Source organism: Balaenoptera physalus, assembly GCF_965194825.1.
Source record: "Balaenoptera physalus genome assembly, chromosome: 1".
Lineage (NCBI taxonomy): Eukaryota > Metazoa > Chordata > Mammalia > Artiodactyla > Balaenopteridae > Balaenoptera > Balaenoptera physalus.
In genome coordinates, this window is record NC_138882.1 from 169184713 (window position 1) to 169204768 (window position 20056).

Consider the following 20056-nt stretch of genomic DNA (forward strand, 5'->3'; position numbering starts at 1 on the left):
CCTGAGGATGGGGGCCTGGCCAATTGAAGGAACTTAATCCAGCAGTGTATCAAGGAGGAGGGTGGGAGAGAGGTGGGGAAGAGGATTTTATCGCTGACACTGTTTGGGGTGCAGACTCATGGTGATAATAAGTAGACTTTTCAAGTCTGCTTTATTATAGTTTTCAAGTTCTCCACAGGAAATACACCCCTTATTGCCTGCACTCTGGGCTGACTGCTGCCCCCACACTTGACCAAAGAAGACTGGAGGGGCTGGAGCCAGGCAGGCTTTGTGGGCCTCCTTAGGGATTTTGGTTTTAATTGTAAGGACGGTCAAAAGCCATTGATGGATTCTGAACTGGGACAGTGAGAAATTTGGGGTCATGAGCATCACCAGTTTCCAAGACTCTGGGCTCCTCTGGGCAGGGAGACAAGCCAAAAAAAGGCTCTTGAGGAAGTGGAAAATCCAAGAAGCCTTGATAAAGCGACAGAAGAGTATTAACTTACATCTATGGCCATGCCATCTGTTTGCAAAAGCTGTTCTCCGCACATTTTAGAGTCAACAAGAAGATAACCAACAGCAATAGGAGCCTCTTGCCTTTCCTGCCATCATTTTACCCCATTTCTCTAATAAGTCTGGATTGCACTATTGAACAATACCTCACTCCTTTCAATATAGTATTTAGACTTGTCAGATAAAAGATGTGAAAATCTGAAAGTTTTATTCGCTTATTCCGACATGCAACGTGATATCTCCTCCTGGCTTGCGGGGTCATCAACTCGTCTGAAATCAATTCAACAATAAGGAGTGAGGGAAGAGCGGGCCACAGGGCAGAGGAATGATTCAAGTATCCAGATGGGGAGACTCAAGCTTGCCCACCCCCTCCAGCTTTAGCACCTTTGAGGAACCCTCCATGTTAGAATTTATCTCCCAAGCCTGGGAAAGAGCAGAGCAGTGGTAAATATCTGATTAGAGAAAATGCCTAGTAAGCTGCAATTCCATATATTGCAAATGATAAAACTGTAATTGTTTGTTGACAGTGTACATTAGCTCTTTGCAGCTTGTGTCAATATAGTACCAAGAAACTAGGGTCTAGGAAGCTTTAATGGCAGCTCAAAAATATCGTGGAACTAGCTAGGGGAATAAAATCAACAAATTTTACTCGTTGGGAAGAATGTCATTTCCAGAGACGACTTCAGGGGAGAAGTGGTCATGCCTTGGTGAGGTGTGAGATTTCTGCATGAAGCTGTATGTTGTTGAGTGTCTGGGAAGGGCATCAAGGCATAATGCTGGTGCACATGGGTGAGAGGCAAGTTGCAGCTGCTGTGAACTGGGCCCGCTTGGGGGTAGAGACAAAAAGGGGATGGGGCCTGAAGTTCAGATCCAGATAGAGGTCTGAGCCCTTTGGGGATAATTTGGTATTTTGATATCAGGGTCCACTGGGATCCACAGTCTGGCATCATCATACATGACTATCTGGGGGTGGAGAAGGATGTCTGGTGCATGGGCAAGTTGGTGGGAAACCAGCGAACAAGAGAGTGGTGGGCTGGGGGCCAGGGTTGTGGTTCTGGTGGTCAGCCATTTCCAGCAAGGACCCAGCCAAGGATGGACGTGTGTGTGTTTGGTGGTGGGTGGAGACATCGTTGGGGTTGAAATGAACAGGAGGCAGCTGAACAGAGGGACCCACCAAGAACCAAGTAGCAGCTCAAGGCTCAATCTAGGTAGACTGAGTTTATGTCAGATTTAGTGGAGGACCGAGGTGCTGTCCAATAAAAATATAATGTGAGCCACATATACGATTTCTCAAAACTTTCAATTTTGAAATAATTATAGATCCACAGGAAGTTGTAAAGATCGTACAGAGACGTTCCATGTACCCTTCTCCCAGATTCCCCCAATGGGTACATCTAATGTAAGTACAGTACAACATCAAAACCAGGAAATAGACGTTGGTGCAATGTGTGTGCGTACGTCTATGTCATTTTATCATGTGTGGATTCATGTCACCACCAGTGCAATCAAGATGCGGAATTGTTCCATCACCACAAAGTTCTAGTTCTCCCTTGTGCTACTCCTTTATAATCACCCCACTCCCCTTCCTCTCACCAGACCTAACCCCTGGCAACCGCTCATCTGTTTTCCATCTCTTTAATATTGTCATTTCCAGAATGTTATATAAATGGAATCATCTGCTACGTTATCTTTTGAGATAAGCTTTTTTTTTCACTAAGCATAATAACCTAGAGATCCATCCCAGCTGTTCTATGTATCAATAGTCCATTCGTTTTTATTAGTGAGTAGTATTCCATGGCATGGATGTGCTGCAGTTGGTTTTATTATTCACCTATTTTAGGACATTTTTGTTGTTTTCAATTTGGGGCTATTCCACAAACAAACAAACAAGCAAAGCTGCTCTGAACAATCATGTGCAGATTTTTGTGTGGACACCAGTTTTCATTTCTCTGGGACAAATGCCCAGGAGTATGATTGCTGAGTTGTATGACTAGTGTATGTGTAGTATTTTTTAAAAAGAAATTGTCGATTTTCCAGAATGTCTGTACCATTTTACATTCTACCAGCAACGCATGAAAGATCCAGTTGCTCTGCATCATTGTCAGTCTTTGTCACTATTTTTATTTTTATCTGTTCTAATGGTGTGTAGTAATATCTCATAATGGTCTTAATTTCCCTTGCCCTAATGGCTAAGGATGTTTAACATTTTTCTTGTGCTTATTTGCCATCCACATATCCCCTTAGTGAAACGTCTTTTCATGTCTTTTGCCGATTTTTCAATTGGATTGTTAGATCCTTGCCTTGTTCTCAGTCTTAGGAGAAAAGCATTCAGTCTTGCGCCATTAAGTGTGAGGTTAGCTATAGGATTTTTGTAGATGCTCTTTATCAAGTCAGGAAGTTTCCTTCTATTCTTAGTTTTATGAAAGTTTTATTTTTATTTTTTACTTTATATTGGAGTATGGTTGATTCACAATGTTGTGTTAGTTTCAGGTGTACAGAAAGGGATTTATTTATACATATTCATATATTTATTCTTTTTCAGATTCTTTTCCCATATAGGTTATTACAGAGTGTTGAGTACAGTTCCCTGTGCTATACAGTAGGTCCTTGTTAATGACCTATTTTACATATAATAGTGTGTATATGCCAATCCCAACCTCCCAATTCATCCCTCCCCCTCACCTTTCCCCCTTGGCAACCACAAGCCCACCCTCTAAGTCTGTGAGTCTGTGAAAGTTTTTTGTTTAAATCAGGGATGAGTGTTGAATTTTTTCAAGTGCTTTTTCTGCATCAATTGATACGGTCATGTGATTTTTCTACTTTTGGCCTGTCAATATAGTGAATTACATTGATGGATTTTCAAATATTGAACCAGCCTTGCAACCTTTGAATTAGACCCCACTTGGTTATGGTGTATAATTATTTTTGTGTATTGCTGAATTTTCTTTGCTAATATTTTGTTAAGGCATTTTGTGTTTATATTCTGTGGGATATTGGTCTTTAGTCTTCTTTCTTTGTACTGTCTTTGGTTTTGGTATCAGGGTAATACCTCATAAAGTGAGTTTGGAAGTGCTCCTTCTTTCTCTGTTTTCTGGAAGAGATTGTAAAGAATTGGTGTAAATTCTTTTTACATTTGGTAGAATTCTCTATTGAAACCTTCTGGGCCTGGGTATTTCTTTTGGGGGAGTTTTTAAATTACGAATTCAATTTCCTTAATAGCTATAGGGCTATTCAAATGATTTATTTCATACTGGGAAATTTATGGTAGTTTGTGTTTTTCAAGGAACTGGTCCATTTCATCTAATTTGTCAAAAGTATGTGTGTAATTTGTGGCATTTTCTTATTATCATTTTGATAACTACAGGCTTCGTTTTCCCTAACCTTTACCAACTCTGGATATATGCCAATCTGAAAGATGAAAAATGAGTCTCGTGGGTTGAGTTTTCATATTTTTGATATTAATTAGGTGGAGCATCTTTCTGTTTCTGTTCGTATATATCCTTTGCTGTTTTCCTCCTTCCCTGTTTACCTTTCTCATATTGATTTGTAAGTGTTCTTTATAGATTATGAATACTAACCCTCTTCCTGTCATATATATTATACATAATCTTCCCAGTTTTCACTTTTCTCTTTATCTTTTTTACAGTTTTTTTTTTTTTGCTCCACATACATGCTTTTAATTTTCATGTAATTAAATCAATCAATATTTTCCTTTAAGGCATGTGGGGTTTTATGCTGCATCTGTCAGTACTCAATCAATTTCAAGAGATAGAACCCAAATCAAACTAGTTGAAGCAAAAAAAAAAGAAAGAAGGAAGGAAGGAAGTGAAGAATGTTGGCTCATGTAACTGGATGCTACAGAAGTAGCTCTTTCTGCATGGCTGGATTAGGATCTCCACAATATATCATCAGGGCTCTGTCTCTCTTCTCACTGTTCAGCTTTGTCTATATCTATATGAGATATCATTTTCTCTAAAGCAGATAATCTCTGTGTAATGATAAAAAGAACTGCTGGCAGTTCTGAGCTTACATTCTAATGATTTAGAATCCCCAAATAAAGGACTCTCGAAGTCTGTATATCATATCCCATGGAAAGACTCAGAATGACTCTGCTTGGGTTATATGTCCTCCTCCCCCTTCTCCCTGCCTTGAAGCAGTCCATAAAGTTGAGAGATGTGCCATGATTGGTCATTTGCCCAGTTCTGTGGCTAGCGAGCAGGTGGGGTATCTGTCACAACCCCATACAACGATGGGCAGGTAGAAGCCAAAGGAGTTCTTTAAACATGTCACACTTAGAAAGACCTTCACCAGCATAAGAGGATTAAAAAGTTTGTTTCCTTCTAATATGTATGGTTTCAATATTTGACATATAAGTTTTTTGCTCGTGTGAGAAAGTGAGGGACATAGAGACAGAAAGACAGGGACAGGGATGGGAAGAAAAGATGGAGTGATGTAGGGATCCTTTGCTGGGTGTTTTGATACCTGAAGAGAAGATGACCTTGAAACTTATTTGTTCCCCCCTTTTACAGTTTGATTACTTTTCCTTCTCTTTTCCTTCAATTTATTCTGAGTTAACATAAATCCTATAAGATTAGGATGGTGGGAAGGGCAAGGGCTTCACCTAGCACAGGGCTTTTCATGGCGGGCATTAGCAAATATCTGATTTAATTTGTTTGAACCCAGTACTCATGCCCTCCAGGGGATATCTGGGCATCCAGATATTATATAGCAATGGGAGGTACAGAGATGGATCCAGGAACACCACAGATATCCTAAACTACTTAAAAATAGAGGCAAAGGTACACTTTGAATTCCTCCCTGAGCCCTGCCGGGGGTGGGTGATGGTAGATAAGCCTCAGATAGGGGACAAAGGACAAAGGTGGACAGGAGTCTGGCCACCCCACCACCACCTTTGTGCACAATCACGTCACCTGTGGGGGCCACCATGTGTGGACACCCAGCCGAGGACAACTCCTTTCCTAAAATATGTCCCAAGTGTTCAGTGAAAGCTTCATTATTTTATCCTTTTAACATTAGAAGAATCTTTTAAAAATGACTCTCTTGTGCTAAAAACATATTATTTCAGGTTCAACAATTCCTTTTGTTTCACCCCTGTTTCTTTTTCTTTACTTAACTCGCAGGGAAAAAATGTAAGCATTTTAATTTTAAAAGCACATACAATATGATCCCATTTGTATGACATTATTTCACTGAATATGATCTGAACTACTCATCCTTCCATCTCTTTGTATGTCAACTGTCAAGAACGATTATTTCTAGATTGTATTGGGTTTTTATTTTTTGGTTTCATCTTTTAAAAATAATAACCACTTATCATTTCTATAAAAGCAGTAGACCTGTTCCTTTTAAAGAATAAAGTCTATGATAAGAAGCATCCACATTCTGCTACTTAGAGTTGGATATATTTTCCTCTGTATGTGAATGAATATGTCTGTTGGTGATTATTCATTGTAAATTTGTGGCAAAGTCTACCCAGAGCCTCAAAGGACCTTAGCCAGAAAGGGAAGAGTCAGTGTTACTGAACCAAATGTGGGTCTGCTTGTCCACATGCAATAAAGGCAATCTACTGACACCAGGTTGTGGTTTATTGCAGGGTGACAAGCAAGGAGTCCAGGTAGCTAGTGCTTAGAATGCCAAACTCCCTGAAGGCTTTCAGGGAAAGGTTTGTAAAGACAGGGTGAGGGAGGGGGGTTGTGGGGTAAGTGATCAGCTTGTGGACATTCTTCTGATTGTTTGGTGGTGAGGTAATTGGGAGTCAACATCATCAACCTTCTGGTTCCAACCGGTCTGGGGACCTACGTGCTGTGGGCATCATCCAGTTAACTTCTTCCACCTGATGGGATTTTCAGCATCTGCAAAACAGCTCAAAGGACATGGCTCAGAATATTATCTGTAGCCCCTGAGGAGGAACTAAAGGTCCTTGACTTTGTTTAATGACTAAGCTATTATTATTTTGTCTAGCTTGACTGTTTTCCTTTCTTTCTTCATTTTCTCACTTCTCTGATTAAATTTACTCTTTGGAACTCAGAGAAGGCCTAGGAGGCTACAGTTTTTCTGCGGACAAGAGACAGGTGGAGGACATGGGGTGGGGGGAGTCTGTCCGGGGAAGGCCCCGTAGGGTCCTGCTTGGATACATCAGGAGAAGAAACTGGAGGAAGAGAAAGAGAAGAGCCATAAATGAGCAAGCCTCCAGGTCGGGGGTAGCCCATGGCTTCGGGGGAGTAGCCCCCCATATTTCTGTGATTGGTCTCCATCACCTTTGCTGGAAATTACTTTAACTTTGAACACCTTGCATATGCCTGGCGTTTGACTTCTTTCATATCCTTCCCTGTGCCTAGATCAGCACCGTGCATCCAGCAGGTGCTCAATAAATGCTTAAGGCATGTTCAATTCCCAAGGGGGTCATCCTCCCTCCATCTCACCTCTTTGTCTTTCAGGCTCACAGGCTTTCAGCTGCCGGCCACCGTCGTCAGCGCGGCCACCACCCTGTCTCTGCGCCTCGTCAGTGACTACGCAGTCAGCGCACAGGGCTTCCATGCCAGCTACGAAGGTAGGTGCCTCGGCCCGGCCTCAGGAGCCTTATGTGTGAGGTTGTAATAGCTGCGGGCAGGGCTGCGCTGCTCTTAGTTGCCTGGAGGGCTTCTTCAGATTCAGAGCTTGTGCCTGTCCTAACAAGACTGGTTACTAACCAGTAACTCAGTTACTTAAATTGCCCCTGCTGTGTTGTTTCCAGGAAACTGAGACTTGAAATCAGAGCTGAGCTGCTGTCGTTTATCTTGAGGGCCTGGTAACATCTCCTTCTCTCCCCTTAACTGGGTTTTGTTGTGTTTTTATTTTTTAAATTCTGTTTTCTCTTGGGCTTCACTGTATTATAAGGTACCTTGGCTTGGTTTTGGAAATAAGACAGATATAAACCCTAAGTAAAAGACATAAAATAAGTAGCTGAAAAAATTTTTTGCTCACTATAGTGACTGCAAAGAGTCAGCTTTATATCATTCAGAGAAGAACAATCAATTTTTCCTTGATAGCACAGATTAGGGTTTCTTGGTTTGAGTTATGCAAATAATTTCCGCTTCTCTCAGCCTGTTTAAATATGGTGTTAGCATTCAAATTAACACTAATATCTTCAGATTATACACTATTATTATTATTAACTTTATTATGTTAGTTCAGAAGGTGGTACGTCTAGATCACTGTCATTTCCCTGGGAAATTTACATCTCATTAATAGGTAATTATGCTGCTCTTGGCTAAGACCCACACCGCTATTTTGTGTTGAGATCATTCATAGGCATATTTTAAGACTGTTAATGATAATTAATAACAATAATGACATAACACCCTAGTAAAGCATGCCAGTTATTTGAAAACTTTCTTCCTCTTGCCTCTAAGAACTTAAAGAATAAGTGATGCTTTCTTGAATGGAGCTATAGCAATATACAAATAGATACCACCTTTGTCTTGGCTAGGAGTATACCACAGAAAGAGGGCAAATCCTAACTCCCTCGGCAAAATTCACACCTGTTGGTAAGGGGTGTTTGGTGCTTTAACCTATGCGATTGAGAGTTCCTGAGAAGGTCTGTTATTTTTAACTAAAGATACTAAGAAGGCTCCAGAGAAAGTTTCACATGCCTTTAACTGGGGGCTTCTGACATAACTCCAGATTGCTTTAACTGAGGGCTTCTGAAAAGACCTGTTTGTCTTTAAAGTGAAGTCTCCTGGGATAACCCAATTTCTTTGGAAAAAACAATCAGTTCCTCCCAAAAGCAAGCCTGTGATCTTGGTCATCCTGGTTCTGTCCTCAACCTGGACCTTTGGCTCTGAACCCAAACTAAGTCTCTTTGAGTCTGAGCTACAACCTCTTGATTAAGTAAGAGAGGCCTCTTCAGAAGCTTCTTCCACAATATGTGGGCCTTGGGGGGACTGGCTGTGTTTGGGGATGGTGGGGGGAATGAGTCATTGACACTAGAGTTGGTGGCTGCAGAGATCCCAGGAGGGGCTGACACACAGCGGGACCCAGCTGGGCCCTAATGGTGTCCTCATTTAGCAGACTTTGTGGATATTTGTCTGAGGCCTGGACTTTCATGAGGTTTTAGGAAAAAAGTATCCTGTTGATCCCTGACCATGTTGCCTGCTCTGGGAAACAATGCCAAGTGCTTCTCCATCAGGCAGAGCAGAGCTGAAGGTACATTCATAGAGCCTTGTAAAATCAGAGGTTCTAGCCTGGAATTCATGGGGAGGTCTACAGTAGGGCATCAAAGGTCTGCAAACCCCTTGTAATTAGAAACCACATTCTGAATGTATAAGGGTATATGTATTTTTTTCTTGAAAGGATCTAGATCAGGGATCAATAAACTATGGCCCACCTGGCCAAATCCAGTTCCTGGCTTGTTTTTATAAATAAAGTTTTATTAGAACACAGCCAAGCCCATTTGCTGACATTGTCTATGACTGTTTACCTGCACTACAAATTCAGAGTGGAGTTATTGCCACAGAGACCACATGGCCTGCAAAATCGAAAATATTTACTATCTGGCCTTTTACAGAAAAAGTTTGATGACCCCCGGTCTAGAGCTGTGCTATCCAATAACAGTAGCCTTTAACCACATGCCACTATTTATATTTACATTAATAAAAACTCAATCAAATTTAAAATTTCATTTCTCACTTGCACCAGCCTCTATCAAGTGTTCGGTAGCCACCTGTGGCTTGTGGCTACCATATTGGGCAGCACAGACAGAGAATATTTAGTCACTGCAGAAAATCCTCCTAGACAGGGCTGAGCTCGGGCTTCCATCAGATTCACGAAGTGTCTGCGATTCACATGAGGTCATGAATCATTAAGATAAAGTGGAGGCCAGTGGGTCCCTCCTCCCCGCTGCCTGGCCCGGGGGTGGCAGCCCCGACAGGAGAAGGACCAATGGGACAGAAGGAAGGGCCCGCCCTCCATCAGCCACTTAATGGTGTCAGGTCTCTAAGTCATCGGCACTAAGAAGGGAAAGGCTCCAGGCGAGGCCCAGGCAAGCCCTGCATGATGCAAACAGGTTGCTATAGCTGAGTGACTCTCTCTGTAGTCACCTGGGCAGGGTTTCCGCCAGCGCCGTGGTCTTCGTGGCTCTTTGTGCTGCCTGGCAGAACGGCTCACAGGAGAGGCAGGTGCGGGGAAGCCAAGGCTGGGGCTATCACCAAACCCTGTCGATCTGGCTCAGGACTGGACCACGGGGCAATTTGTGCATCTGGAAAAGTGTGAGTCGCACTGACTTTTGGGACACCCCCAGTGGAGGGGCCAGGAGGGGAGGTGGGAGGAACCAGCAGGTGCAGCCACTGCTGCGGATGAACCATGTGATAGACTACATCCACAGCCGTCCTGGACCCTCTCTCTCACTGGACTTCTCAACAAGACACAGGATGATCCCACATTTAGGGATGTACTGATAAATACTAGCTTCTTGGGCCTATAACTGAGTAGCTGGGTGACCTTGGGCAGATTTTTTCAAACTCTCTGGGCCCTGTTGCGGGGAAGGGGCGATCCAGTGGTCAAAAAAGACGATAAAGATTTAGCTCTCAGGGAAAGAAGTCAGCCCCTCCCTCCATTGCAGAGCCCACCTTAGTCACTAGGGCTGGAAAGAAAGCAGACAGACAGACAGGCTCTGGAGAACTCCCCTCCCCCCAGCCCCGCAGCAGCCCGGGCTGACCCCGGTCAGGACAGCCCCCTCACATCCAGTCTTCTGGGTGTCACAGGACCTGTTTCTAAATGCCATCAGGGCCCTGCTCTTGGTAGCTCCCCTTGGCTGACGTCCCTGAAAGTCTGCTATCAAAGGGAGTCTCATCCTCCTCCACCCTCCTTGGGAGAGTGAAAAGTGCAGATAAGGAACTGAACTGCTGCTCGGGATTTTGGAGAAAGGTGAAGTCAGATGAAGGGTGTCAGCTCAGAGCTGCTGCTGCTTCAAGGAAAAGATCAAAAAGGCCAATCGTCAAAGCCCGAGATGACAGGAGATGCTTGACTTGTAATCCCCGCGGGCAAGAGTGTGGGCTGCGGCCGTGGACAGGAGAGAAGGGGATCAACTTGTATTAAGCACTGACTGTATGCCAGGCACTTTACATACATTATCTCATTGAATCCCCGAGACAGCCCGGTGGACAGACGTCGCTATCTCCATCTTACAGATGCTGGAGCTGGAGCTCAGGAGTTCTGTGTTCAGCTTTAAGGCTACTTGATGGCCAGGAGTTTTAACGTGACTTTTCTGGCTGTAAAGACTGTACTCTTCTCCTGCACTGCACACCCTGCAAAACTCCTGGAGGAAGGCAGAGACTGGTGACTCCCTCTCATGGGCAGGTAGATTGGAACTAAGTCAGAGGCAGTGTGGACACAGGAAGCCTGCCTTGGCTTCAGCGCCCCTCCCGGATGACTTGGGTCATCTCAGGGAATCAATAAGAGATATGTCCAGAGCCTGTCAGCTAGGGTTGCCAGATAAAATCTAGGATGCCCAGTTAATTTGATTTTTAAATTATTCCAATTTTTTAAAATTTGAAAAAAACTTTAGTGTAAGTATACCCCAAATATTTCATGGGACATACTTTTACTAAAAAAATTACCTGTTGTTTGTCTGAAATTCGAATTTGATGGAGTGTCCTGTATTTTTATTTGCTACATCTGGCATCCTCATTCCCAGCACTGAATCCCCAGGAGCTCTGACCCCACTCATCTCCTCCTCCTCCTCTTTCTGACGCCCAGATCTGCCCCTGTCCTGCTCTGCCCAGCTCGGGCTGCCCACGCACTACAGAGGATCTAGGCTCACCCCTGCCCTTCCAGTGAGTGTCCATTTGACAGCTCTCTGAACGCCCACACACATGCAGAGACGCAGATCCATGTGCACTTGGGGTTACACTGTGTGTGTAGTTCTGTAGTCTGGTTGACGAGGCTGACGTTTTTCTGTGTTAATAAAAGCGGCCCTACTCTGTTCTTCCTAATGAATATCAGTGAGGGAGCCATTGTGGTTTGCCTATACCACAATTAGTTAACCAGTCATGGGGACATCTGAGTGAAGGACATCCCTGTACATACAACTTTAACCCTCATCTAATTATCTTAGAATAAATTCTTGGAAGTGCAATTGCTGGGTCAAAGAGTGTGTTGATTTTTCATTTTATTACATAATTCCACGGTGTCTTTAGGAAGATTCTTCTGGGGCACACCTCTACCAGCAGGGTGTAAGAGGGCCCATTCCCCCCCTTTACGTACATTGCGCACTGGGGAGTCTTAAGTCAATTTCATTGATTAAAATGGGTGAGATGAAATCTCATTTGTGGTTATAATTTGCATCTCTTTGATGATCGGGAAGGTTGAGGACCTGTCACCACTTTCTGGCCTTTAGTAGATCATTTTGTAAGTTACCTGTCCCTGTCTCTGCCTACTTTTCTTTTGGGGTGTTAGTATTTTTTTCTTATCCCTTTTGTAAGTGATTTTGCATATTAAGGCTATGAATATTACGAGTTTCCTTTTGATGTGCAGCAATTTTAATTTTCATGTCACAAATTTTTTAATATTAATTTTTCTTTGATAATCTACCTTTGATGTTATGCTTAGAAAGCCCTTTTCCATGCCAAGATCAGCTGGTCATTTAGATATTCCTCTCATTCTTTTAGCATTTTATTTTTCCATTTCACTTTTAAATCCCTCTGGAATTCAGCTATGTTTGTCTTGGTTTCAGTGACCCTGTCTCTGATTCTCCAACGTTCGCTGTGTCCTTCTGTCTGTCTTTCAATGTGTGGAAGCCTGTTACTTCCCCGGCCTTCGCACCGTGTCTCTCCCTGATGTTTCTAGTCTTGCTGCGTTTAGATGTTGTTTCTCCCACCCAAGCCCTTGGGCTTCACACCTTCTCCACACACGACTCTCAGAGGTTGTATGGGGTTGTTTCTGTCTCTGACAGGCTGATCAGCAGGTAAACAAGAGTTGTAAGCAGATCAGAAATGTCAATTAGAGAAGAGTCTCTGCAGGTTTTAATGCCTAATCCTGGTTGCACCTTTTGCATTTTAGCAGCGTCAGTCCTGAGCAGTCACTCTGACACTTTCGTGCAAGAGAGCCCATCTCTGACTGCTGGGTCTCAGTCTATTAGATCTATTTAATCATCTACATCTAAGAACAGGTATTTCTGTTTAGTTAAATCTAACTGTCATCTTGAGTTCTCTCAAAAATATAAGAGGCTTCCTTAAAAATCAAAATCACTTATTATCCCCACATGGAATTTATTTTATTTATTTATTATTTTTTTAAGGGTTATTAATCTTTTTTTTTTAACATCTTTATTGGAGTATAATTGCTTTACAATGGTGTGTTAGTTTCTGCTTTATAACTAAGTGAATCAGTTATACATATACATACGTTCCCATATCTCTTCCCTCTTTTTTTTTTTTTTCTTTAATTGGACTTTATTTATTTTTTTAACATCTTTATTGGAGTATAATTGCTTTACAGTGGTGTGTTAGTTTCTGCTTTATAACTAAGTGAATCAGTTATACATATACATATGTTCCCATATCTCCTCCCTCTTGCATCTCCCTCCCTCCCACCCTCCCTATCCCACCCCTCTAGGTGGTCACAAAGCACCGAGCTGATCTCCCTGTGCTCTGCGGCTGCTTCCCACTAGCTATCTATTTTACATTTGATCCCACATGGAATTTAGAAGCATGAGGAACGCTTATTTTTGCCAACTCCCCCATCACCACAAGGGGAGAGGCTGCACAGTACAATGATTAAGGCCTCAGGTTCTGGGTTCCAACGGATCTGGAATCAAATCCCATCTTTGCCACTCACTTGCTGTGTGACCTTGGGCAAGTTACTTCACTTCTCTGAGCTCTGGCCTTTGCATCTGTAAAATCAGGGTAAGAATAATACTTCATAGAGTTGTGAAGGTTAAGGAGAGAACACACAAGTCACATGATGTGCTCAGCACAGAGACTGGCAGATTGTCAGTGACTGATAAATGTCAGCTAATGAAAGAAGTCACCCTCCTCCTAACCTCACCAGATTGGGATTATTTCAGGAGATGGAAGAATAGATATGTCTACTCCATAGGTCACAATCCCAGCCCCACCCCAGCCCGCTGGCTCCTGAGTTTGCTTAAAATTCTCAACCCACTTGTTCGTGGTATGTCTGGACTTACAAACAGACCATAACATCTGTGGGGAAGGAGCAGAGGAGTCTCCATATTCGTGAGCTCCAGCGCTGCCGGGGAGACTGCCCACCACATGGGGATGAGGTCGTGGGCCCTGTCCCCTGGTGGGCTGGAGCTGATGAGGCCCATGCCGGGAATTTAGTCTTTTCATGTCCTCTTCTCTTTGTATCAGAGATGTTGGCTTTAGGGCTAATGGTGCTAGTGACACATCCAGCAGACCTTAGACTTTGGGGGTCATGGACTTGAAAGCTGTGACTGTCTCCAGACAGACAGACACACACACACACAAACACTTTTCCATGTTATTTTTCATATAATTCAGATGCCCTGAAGCCCACCCATGAACCATTAGTCCACCTGAAACACTGAGCCCAGAGAGGCAGGGATCACACATTCAGTGGGTGGTAGAGATTCTTTCACTCACTGAGCTGATATATATCGAGAGCCTACTGGGTGCAGCGCCTGATGTTTCAACCAAGTCCCATCCTCACCGTCATGATTTCCTCCTCTACCCCTACCCACCTACCCTCCCAAAGGGAACAGAATGGGGGAGGAAGAGCTCAGTTCAGTGCCGCATCTTGGTGAGTTTTTGCTCCCAGTGCAAGGTCAGTAATGTCACCTCCGCCTCTGGACCAGAGCACGGTGGGACAGCGTCAGACAGACACATCTGCGAGGGACAGATGGACAGAGATGGAGCTCCCTGTTGTCATTCTATCAGGAGAGGCAGGCTTGGGACAGAGTGTGCTTTCCTGGCTTTTGGAGGGGGAAATAGGGTAGAGGTGATCATGTCATGCAGGAAAATGGAGGTCCAGAAATGGACCCCCTCCTGGTTTTATTCCCTCCTGTAATTAGACCTGCTGATCTCCCTCTCCCGGCCTCTCAGACAATTTCCTCAATTTGAAAGAGTTCCCCAATTCAGGGACATTCTGCAGACATCTCAAAATTGGGCTAATGGAAGCTATTTGACCATATACATATATACACTGAATATGCAATTTGCACCGTTTAGGCCACTCAGGCCAGAATGGCAGGCCTGGCGAGGCCTCCTTTGGGGGAGGGGAGAGGTGATGGATGTCCATTTCCTCTGCCTGGGAAGGGATGGTGTGTGCTTCCTGAATCAACCTGCTCCATTTCCGAGGGCTCTGCCTTGGGAGTTGGAGAACATTCCTTTTAATCAGTACGGTGGAGTAGCAAATTAATACACAGAGATGTGACATTTGAGACAAATTGGGCAGCACTTCTCCATAAGTGGGGAATCAGGATGAATTTCATATCACGTCCTCAATAATCCCACAAACAGTTCATCATGCATAGTGATAATTTCCCCCTTTGGGGAAGAATATTAACATAGCTTGAAGATGATATCATAGCAAATTCTAGTGCCCTGACCCTCCTCACCTCAGGGTGTCAGAAGACAGGGTGATGAAGGCAAAGGAGCATTTTCAGGTGGCTGGATGACCTGTGGGTAAGGGGTACATCTACTTTACTTCTCTGGCCCTGTTCATTCATTCATTCACTCATTCACTCAACAAATATTTACTGCACACCTGCTCTACTCCAGGTCCCTAGGTAGACTTTGAGGAATATGAATGAATAAGAAGTGGCCTCCAGCTTCAAGGAGCTCTTAGACCTAAAATTGTTGGAGAGGAGTGTGTAGGAGTAGAGGAATGGGGTCCAGGAAGAGGTAGGTTCAACCCTGGCTAGCTATGACACCTTTCGCATCTCCCGACCTCCCCGAGCTGATTTTGTGCAAAAGAGGAACTGCAGCACCCACCTCAATGGTTTGTAATGAGGGCTAAAGAGTTAATGGCTGGGAAGTGCCTGGTACAGAGTCTCTGTTCGAGAAACACCCATTCCTCGACCACGTGGAGAAAATTACTCTCATGCCTGGTTGGGTGTCTGGAGATCAAGTCTGAGCCCTGCCATGTCCCCACTGTGTGACCTTGGACAAGGTACTGAGCCTCTCAGCTCCCTCCTATGGGACATGGGATAATCATGTCTTCCTTTCAAGGGGGGAGTGAGCATTAGTGGTAAGGTACAGAAAGCACCTAGCATGACATTTGACACATAGTAGGCACTCAGTCAAAGGAAGCTCTTATAATAGGTGTGTTTTGTAGGAATGAAAAAAAAAATTCTTTCCTATGACAAAATCTTTGGTCAAGTCTTGTGGGTCTCCAAGAGCAAGGAATGCCACCTATTTTTTGTTTCTTCTGTCACTGCGGTACCTTAGTTCAGGGCTTGGTACACAGTAGGGACACTGCAATACTAGCCAGTGCTTGCCTCTCCTGACCTGGATCTTTGCTAGTCCATATAGGGCTTTTGTGCAAATTAGCACAAGTGGCCACCCTGAGGGGACACAGCCCTGTGAGCGTTCGGCTTAGTGCATGGAGTAGAGGCTGGGTTTTAACCACAGTCACCCACTGTCCAACGATAGATTCAAAGAGTCATTAGAGGCCGGGTGCAAGGATCTTGGGGTGCTTTCACTTAAAACCCTCTAATTGGGGCTTCCCTGGTGGCACAGTGGTTAAGAATCGCCTGCCAATGCAGGGGACATGGGTTCAAGCCCTGGTCTGGGAAGATCCCCACATGCCTCAGAGCAACTAAGCCTGTGCGCTACAACTACTGAACCTGTGCTCTAGAGCCCGCGAGCCACAACTACTGAGCCCGCAAGCCACAACTACTGAGCCCACATGCCTAGAACCTGTGCTCTGCAACAAGAGAAGCCACTGCAATGAGAAGCCCACTCACTGCAACGAAGAGCAGCCCCCGCTCGCTGCAACTAGAGAAAGCCCACGTGCAACAACGAAGACCCAACGCAGCCAAAAATAAATACATAAATAAATTTATAAAAACAAACAAACCCTATAATTACTTCCCAGATGGAGAACAAACTCCTTACCTGGCCATCAAAACTGGGCATCAGCCTCACCTCCACCCGCTTCCTCCTCCAGCCACACTGGCCTTTGTCTGGTCTTAAGATATGCCACACTCTGTCTCCCCACCCATCCTTCAGACACGCTGAGTGCCTTCTTCTGAACCTTCCTCCCCCACCTGACCACTCTTCTCTGCCTCTTTGTTTCCTTCCAATCTCTGCTTAAACCAAATCCAGAGGCTGCCCCTGGTGCCCGATACTCCCTTTACTTTCCCTCTTAGTTCCCCGTGCATCTCCTCCAGTTACATGCGTCCCTCGTGTATTTCCTGTTCCTTGTTTGCCCTCTCTCCTCCAGTATGTGCTCCCAGACAGTGGGGAACACCAAGAGGAAAGCTCAGGGTCTGGAGGAAAAATCGACTCTCAGCTCAGCCAGTTAGTAGCCAGTGTGGGACTTCGAGCAGGTCACTTAACCTCCTCTGACCTCCGCTGTCACAGGGACAATAATAATACTAATCCCTACTCTGTGGGATTATCACCGGGAACAAATGAGGTAACACGTGTCACGGGTTCCTAACGGTGCCTAGTGTGGAATAAACACTCGGAAAGCAGACACATGGGCTCTTATGATTACTCTTCACAGCTGCGCCTAGCCCAGGAGCTGACGCATGGTAGATGCTCAGTAAACGATGATTGAATAAGTGAGTGGATAAGGGATCATTCCACCCAGTGTAACGGAAAGAGATTTGCTCAAGGTACCTGGGACCATATTCCATTGAATCCAAGATGTTCTCAGTTAAAAGATGTAGCTTTATTGGATGTACCACTAAGAAAAAAAAAAATGCTGCCGATTAAAGTATGACATGCCGTCGATTTTAAGATACACCCCAATTTCAAAGATATGAAAATATGGAAAAATGTGCTCCCTGGAACTGACGAAGTGTGGTAACTGCTTAATTGCTTCTGACCGCCCCTCACCTCGTTTGGGGTGGGCTCATCGCTCTGACCTCTTCTCCAAGCCAGGGCTCCCTGACCGTCAGGGCTCCTCTTTTTCATCATTCAGGTGGTGGCTCTCGCTGGACGTGTGATCACCTCTTAATTCGTTCTCTCGGCTCCAAGTCTCATTACTTTTCAATTTTCTGCATTGCACTCTATTTAACACCTATTAGCACAGGTCTTCAGCTGATAAATGACCTTCTCGGGGGAGGCAGCAAGATGCCCCAGTTTTGATCCTGTCTCTCGTATCTGTGCCCAAGGCAGGGGAGCCCATAGAACCCAAATAGGGGCCCCGCAGGACCCCTGCCAACCCCTCCTATAATAGCTCCCAAGGTACCAGGAATACCACTGGGTGGGGACCTGAATGTGATTTCTCCCACTTGGATGGGAGATGGGAGAGTCAGCCTTCGGCCACTGCTCTGGTCATGACTGTAGCTGGACACACTCACCTGTCTCCTTCCTGTGGACCTGGGTCAGGTGACCCCATCAGAGGTTCATCCACTGACGCCCACCCTGGAGGTTCAGGGGACACACGTCCTTCTACCGTCTCTTCCTTGGGGGAAGTTATCTCCCAACCCATGAGCCGAGCATCAGCAGGGAGAGAAAGCTCCCAAGTAGAAGTATCAGATTGAATATTCCCATCCCACCTCTTCCCGTTAATTGATAATTTGGGTGTGATTAGCCACTGTTTTGGATTATTCTTTCCAGCCCTTTCCTTCATTAGTGTGGATAATTGAGGGTTGAACCCATTGCCATTTCATTGGAACAGCAGGAGAGAAAAGCATTTAGGGCGTTGGTGGGTTCTGATTTGGAGATTTGGTGGTGGACAGATCACCTCTACCCTTCCCCTTTCCACTCTGTTGAATGATGGGCACTGTTTCCCAGTTCTGTATCCTCATTCACGCCCTGGATCCCTGACCCCAGGGCCTCAGAGATGAAGGAAACAAAGGGACCAGCTCACTGCATGACATGTCCAGCAATGCAGTGGGAGCTTTGCAGACACTGATACACCCCCTGGGGAGCAAGGCCTCAAGAATCCCCACTGTACAGAGAAGGAAGTGGAGGCCCAGAGAGGTTAGTTACCTTGCCTGAGGTTACACAGCACCTAAGGGTCGTGCACAGTTTGAAAATCGGTTTGGTTCCAAAGCCCACCTCTTTCCACTAGGTGCTGCCTCCCCACATAAGTTACATACAGTTCTCCAAGCCTGCCCCTCCCACATCTCCCAAGCCCACAGAAAGGAGGGGCCGTGGAGAGGCGGGGGGCCAGCCCTTGACGCTGGAGCGCCTCCCCGGTCTGGCCATCCCCAGCCTGGCCTTGCTGAGGACCTTGTTGCTGCCCAAGACCCTGTCTTGCGGGCGATGGCTTTCCTTCCCTGCTTTTCAACCTTCCTTCCAGCTCTTCATGTCCTGCCCCTCCCTCAAGACCTTTATCCAGCCACAGATTAGGAGTAATGCAAACTGGCCTTGGTAATGCATTAAATTACCAGGAGTTAGCCTTGTGAAGTGGAGGGGGGCAGAGGAATGAGCAAGCCAAGCACGTTCCAGCCTCAGGGCCTCCGTACATTCTGTTCCCTTTGCCTGTACTGCTCCGCCCTGGTGGCCGCATAGCTCTCTCCGTCATGTTGTTCACTTCTCTGCTTAAACGTTCCATATCAAAGAGGCCTTTCCTGATGACACTGTATGACACAGCCGCCCCACCCATCACTCCCTGTCACCCCCACCCCGACATATAATACAATTATTTGTCTATTTGCTTATTGTCTGTCTCCGCTGTCAGAATGTGAGTTTCCTGGGATCAGGGCCTTTGTCTCTTTTGCATTGTTATTTTCTGCTGAATCTTCAGTTCCTAGAACAGGTTCTGAACCATATTAGGTGCTTGATAAATATTTGGTGAACAAATGAATGAATGAAATCAAAGGCCAGAAGAAAGAAAGAATGTATGTATTTGAGCACCTTCAAGAAATCCCAAGGGATGGAAATGTAAAGTACGAGAAGTGGGGGCAGCTGGAACAGCTGGAGCTGAGCTGGATGGGGATCGGGGGTCAGCTCATGCGGGGCCTGGGAGACCCCGGAAGGCATCTGGGCTTTATTCACAGAGCCCGCCCGTCACCAAAGGGTCTTAGGCAGGGAGGTGATGCAGTGAGATTTCTGCTTTAGAGATGGTGAGGAGGGCGGGGGGGAGATTGGAAGCAAGGGGAGCCAGTCACAGGCGGGGACCGTTGTCCAGCACAGAACGTGCCTGGACCTTTGTCAGCACCGGGGAGGGTGCCAGGACAAGGGGAGAGCTAGCCCAGGCTCACACCACACTGCCCACATTCCCTGTGGATGGGTATCTAAGCTGCTGGGACAGAAGGAATGCCCCACACGTGGAGCAGCTTGGCTTGCCCAGTGGCTTAAACAAAAATATTTATGATATTCCTGTCTGTTCTACGGACATTTGTGATGTGACTGTAACCCACTGAACAAGCTCACCTTAAGAGTCCCGATGAACAGATGAATGTGCG

The 20056-nt window shown here is 45.3% G+C and overlaps 1 protein-coding gene across 2 annotated transcripts in view; it reads left to right on the forward strand.

Annotated features, from left to right (window-relative positions):
• The window catches only part of CSMD2 (CUB and Sushi multiple domains 2), a 652460-nt gene that overhangs the window by 101819 nt on the left and 530585 nt on the right, over positions 1–20056 (forward strand). For both annotated transcript variants that reach the window (XM_082415250.1, XM_082415251.1), the window contains exon 3: positions 6951–7063. In XM_082415250.1, coding sequence (XP_082271376.1) covers positions 6951–7063 — 113 coding nt within the window. The remainder of the gene's footprint in view (positions 1–6950; positions 7064–20056) is intronic.